The sequence below is a fragment of the Phytophthora sojae genome (genome assembly GCF_000149755.1).
Source record: "Phytophthora sojae unplaced genomic scaffold PHYSOscaffold_18, whole genome shotgun sequence".
Classification (NCBI taxonomy): Eukaryota; Oomycota; class Peronosporomycetes; order Peronosporales; family Peronosporaceae; genus Phytophthora; species Phytophthora sojae.
This window is the reverse complement of record NW_009258132.1, coordinates 602,260-607,181: the sequence shown is the minus strand read 5'-3', so window position 1 is coordinate 607,181 and position 4,922 is coordinate 602,260. Positions and strand designations below refer to the sequence as shown.

Below are 4,922 nucleotides of genomic sequence, written 5' to 3'. Positions count from 1 at the left end.
AGAATTCACAAGTGGTGCTCGAAGTGGGATGGTTGGTACATGGGGTTCACCCACTTTGTGCAGTTGCAGCTTGAGCCGAATGAGGACACGCTTTGGTTTTTGCTGGGGCGTCAAGCTGCAGGTATTTTCCCCCGTAACCAGTATGGAGCCGATTTGTTGATCCCGATGTTTAAGAAGAGATCCACCAGCAGGCCAGTCGGTGGGGAGACAACGAGGGGTGAACAAGAGGAGCAGGAAGTGTTGATGATGTTGATTCAAGTGAAGAATCGTTCCCCAGTCGATGGTGGGTTTTCCAGGGCAGCGACGGAGAAACTATGCCCCTGGTTTGTGTTCGGAAAGAACAGTGATGGGAACTCGTCAGCGGGGAAATCTACCGGTGCAATTGGTAGGGATCCGAACCCGCTGAGCTCCACGGATGTCCGTGATACCATTCGCATCTACATGAATGTGCGCGGTAGAACGCGTGACGGCAAGTTCATCTATGCCACGACAATGAAAGACAATCTTAAGCCCAAGAAGAAAGGCAACGCCTCTGAGGTGAAGGAGGAGAGTCAGGCGAAGAAGCGGGCGAAGATCGAGAGCAATCCTGGCGTCTCAAGTGTGTCGAGTGTCTCGGAGGAGGATCCTGTTTTCACGATCTGCCTCCGTTTGCTCAACAGGGTCACCTACCCGTTCCTGAGCGAGGACGTGGCTTCCATTCTATCAAACATGGTGGAGTCTCAGTATGACCCGCTGGGGCTTGTGGAGGGCGACCTGGACTATCGCGATGAAGATGAAAAACGAAACAAGAACGTTAGTTCGTATGCAAAGTTGTCGCTTACCGCGACGCGCGACAAGTTGTTGCAGAACGCCCGTAAAGCACTAGCGTACGCGCCGGGTGACAAGGAAGAAGAGTGACGCTGAGAGTGACGTTGGTGGCAGTGGTGAGGGCCACTAGGCGATCAAGGTGGCGAGACGGAAACATCCAAGAAACGAGCACGTGAAAACCAAGAGGGTGAAGAAGCCGTCCCACTAAACGCGCCAAGTGATCCAACAAGACGCCCAAGCCCACACGGAGGCAGTAACAGTACGTGCCTGGTGCCTGCAGCAACTACCGGTAGTTTTAACTACCAACAATTTGTTTTACTTGAGAGTACGCAGCCACCTCCAGTACGCTTCACCTTGCAGTCTTACGGAAGTAGCACGTCTTTTGCTGTCTACGTCGTCTTTACTGCTCTACCTACTCGTCCTGCAGGAACGGGTATTATAGTCCGTGTACCCGCGCGCGTCGCCGAGGTAGAACGTGTCCGTGTCGTAGTCGTTCACGGGCTTGTTGAGTTGGAAGCGCCGCACCAGGTCCGGGTTCGAGATGAAGTGGCGGCCGATGGCCACGGCGTCGGCCGCGCCCTCCTCCACGATCTGCACGGTCGAAGCCCGACGCGGCGAGGAGCACGCCCTTGTACGTCTCGCGGAACTGCCGCGCCGAGCCCTTCTCGGGTGCCAGCGGGTTGCGCACGTGGTAGCCACGCGGCTCGATCAGGTGCGCGTAGGCCAGGTCGTAGTTGTTGAGCCTGTTCAGCACGTACGTGTAGGTGGCGACGGGGTCCGAGTCCTTGTCGCCGAAGCTGCCGCCGAACGGGGACAGTCGGATGCCCACCTTGGACGAGTCCAGACTCTCGAGGATGGCCTCCAGTGCCTCGAACAGGAAGCGCGCGCGGTTCTCGACGCTGCCGCCGTACTGGTCGGCGCGGTCGTTGATGCCGTCGTGCAGGAACTGCTCCAGCAAGTAGCCGTTGGCGGCGTGCAGCTCGACGCCGTCGAAGCCCGCTTTGAGGGCGTTCTCCGCGGCCGTGCGGTGGTCCGCCACGATGCCCGGGATCTCGCTCGTCTCGAGCGCGCGCGGCGGCACGGGCTCCATGCGTCCTTCGCGCGTGACGATCTTCTTGCCGGCGCGCAGGACGCCGCCCGGCTGGGGCCGATGCGGCCCGTGTGGTCGTATCTTACCTATGGTATGTACCGCATCGCCGAAGTTATTGTTCGCACATTTATTAATACCATAAAGCGCACTAAACACTTGGTGGCAAATTGGCCGGACTTCCGAGACAACACTAGGAGGATTCTGGAAGCAACTCGGGCATTATTTTCAGGAAGAAATACTCTACTTTTGATACGTAGCCATGTATTTACCAAACTACGCACTGTACGGGACTAGACTTGATTGAAATTTGTGACTGGGTTTGGCGGTGCTTTCCAATACAAACATCAAGTATAAAGGATTTGTATTGACCCGGAAAAAAATCGATCGAGTTTTCTGGTACATGTTGCTGAACTGAGCAAGCCCAGCATCGCTACCACGCCAATGAAGACACTAGTCAGCTGACAGCCTCAACTTCGAGTATAGACCTCTCCACACTGTCAAACACCACTCTTCTATACAAATTCAAGATAGTGCGTGTCTCCATTGAATCTTATCAACCGCGTCAGCTTAACCTTATTTGAGCAGCTTACTACAGTGAAGTGCGTCGATAAGGAACGGGCGACATTTTATATTCTACGACAAGACATGAATCCTCGCTTGTACCCATTGTGTGCCAATTGTACTGAATTAGTTATATGATTCTACCAATCATTCGGTCCCATTTAACATTCCGCCAATCACAGTTCCGAAACCGAGCCTCAAGAGCGGCTGGATGGAGCGGCTCCCAAGTCGGGGGAAATGGAACCTAAAGGTCGCGAGAGGGAATCATGAGCATGAGGATCGCTGTGAGCGCGGGAATCGCGCCAGGTACATGTCTGCATGCCTCATTAACCAACTTTCGCTCTGCTGCTCACAACTCCCATGGTGACCGCCACTTCCAGACCGTTCCAGAGGTGGCTACGTCTGACCAAGCTTCAGTCGCTGCTAATCTGTCATCGCCGTCGTGATCTACCGGGTGCTACCTATGCTGAGTTGGCTGCGTGGGCTCAAACCGAGACTCTGGTCGCGAAGTCCGACATGAACTACATAGTGCAGTAAATCAGTGCATTTGCTGTCTGCATGTGACGAGTCAAACCTTTAATTATCAATATACCTTTTTCTTTCAATGTATACCAGGCGTTCCTTATCGACGCACTTTACTGTACCGGTAGGCGTTATTCGAGCTGTTCAATGGAGTTAGTTCATTTATTACGCTTGAAACAGCTCTCCACGAGTTTGTTACCAATCTTACCGATAGCTTACCGGGTGCGGCTATAATTTTGACCCGACCCAAAGTCGGTTTTTCGTCCATTGCAAAAAAACGGTTACAGCTTTTTCGATTCTGATTGTTGCATCTGTTTTCTATCGATTTTAGACGAATCATAAGCAGCGGTTTGGCGCCGAAAGCACAATCATTGGTTTAAAAAAATAATTTTTGGGGTGCGGTTATGATTTCGGCGCGCACTGTATATCACGTAGATGCGGTACCGTGTTTCTGGTACAAAACTGAGGGAAGAAAAATCCAACCGGCCATTTCCACATTTCCCCTCCAAGCCTTGTCCTGTAGCGCCACTGCTGTGCTGCTGCAGATGGACATGTCCAGCCAGTTGGATCCCCAGGCTTTGGCCGCGTTCGTGGACGACAGTGTCTTTGCTCAGATGAGCGGGAAGCTTGGAGCAGACGCATCGCCGAAGAAAAATCTTTTCGTTACGTGGATGCTGGACAACTATCCCAACGAAGCCACACTCCAACTCGAGGCCTCCCAGATCCGGATACATGAATTGATACAGGTGAAGATCAGAAGAGCATACGGGCATACACGCGTGTCTCGACCTCTTGCACAAACTATTGCGGCCAAGACGGTGAAAGACCTCCTGGCAAAGTTTGTCCCTGAAGCCCGCTCCGGCACGCCCAAGTTGGATGAAAATGAAACGGAGCGAATCGCGGAGGCGTTCACCAAGGGCCGGTACCTCGGCGAAGCCCACCTCGACCTCGCACAGTATCTGCGGGACTGCTGGAAGGCCTACACCCCCACAAAGTACAAGGCGCCATGTGTGGCGGTCGTGCAGAGTTCTGGCTTCGGCAAGAGTCGGATGGTGCGTGAACTCGCGATTGAGGCTCAAAAGAGCGCCTTGAACATGAAAGTCCTGTACATGTGTGCTCGTGTGCACGAGTCGACGGGGTTTCCCAAGGCTACGAGCGAGCTTCGTGGTTGGCTGTTTCAAGAAGGCTCCGAAGTGGAAGACATCGCCAGTCGATTGAAGACAATTTACGTCTACGCGAACAAGCATTGGGCGGACGTTCAGAAGGAATGGCTGAAGCTGTTTACCGAAAAGGCAGCGGACACCTCTGTAAAGGCGAAACTTTCGGATGAAACAGATACGCTGGAGGGGGATACCTCCACCGAGAAGAATCCAAATGGCAGAATCGTGGTTCTGGTGATCGATGAAGCGAGAAGTCTGCTGGCTGAGAAGGGAGGCAAGAAGAATGACTTCCGAATGTTGCGAAATGCTCTCAGATCCGTGAACAAAGATATCGGCCATCGTGGATGCATTTTCGGCGTGCTGATTGATACGAACTCCAGGATCTCGGACCTGGCGCCTCCGCTGTTGTTGGACCCATCATCTCGGCTTTTCGATGGAGAGTTGGCATCGTTTGCGCCAGTTGTGTTAGCTGAGACAATGGACGCACACTGGGATCAATACTGTGAAGAAAAACAAGCCGGCGAAGATGAAGAAATGAAAGAGGACATCCAAGATGTAGATGAAGAAATGAAAGAGGAAATACTAGATGTGGGAGCAGAAGATGAAGAAATGGAAGAGGAAACTCAGGTTGCGGTGGGAGCTGAAAACGACGAAGAGAAGAAGAAACAGCAAGAACGTGCTAAGATAGCTATGTACAAGAGAATCGTTACCGGGGATGCGAGTCAAGCTTGGCACGCGTTGTGCCGCATGGGGCGTCCGATGTGGTACAGCACTGGGGATCC

The 4,922-nt window shown here is 53.0% G+C and overlaps 3 protein-coding genes across 3 annotated transcripts; 2 read left to right on the top strand and 1 right to left on the bottom strand.

The window, feature by feature from the left end:
• Positions 1–39: 39 nt before the first annotated feature.
• On the top strand, positions 40–897 carry PHYSODRAFT_342634 (hypothetical protein; the record flags this gene model as incomplete). Its single annotated transcript, XM_009541112.1, has 1 exon — positions 40–897. The coding sequence occupies one exon, from the start codon at positions 40–42 to the stop codon at positions 895–897; it is 858 nt and encodes a 285-aa protein (XP_009539407.1).
• A 318-nt stretch (positions 898–1,215) lies between these two features.
• PHYSODRAFT_342633 (hypothetical protein) lies at positions 1,216–1,897 on the bottom strand (the record flags this gene model as incomplete). The annotated part of the gene is made up of 2 exons (XM_009541111.1): positions 1,216–1,398; positions 1,433–1,897. The coding sequence occupies 2 exons, from the start codon at positions 1,895–1,897 to the stop codon at positions 1,216–1,218; spliced, it is 648 nt and encodes a 215-aa protein (XP_009539406.1).
• Positions 1,898–2,818: 921 nt separating this feature from the next.
• Positions 2,819–4,894, top strand: PHYSODRAFT_342632 (hypothetical protein; the record flags this gene model as incomplete). The annotated part of the gene is made up of 2 exons (XM_009541110.1): positions 2,819–2,959; positions 3,526–4,894. Coding segments are annotated over 2 exons (1,510 nt in total), but the record flags the coding sequence as incomplete, so codon positions are not given.
• Positions 4,895–4,922: the final 28 nt, after the last annotated feature.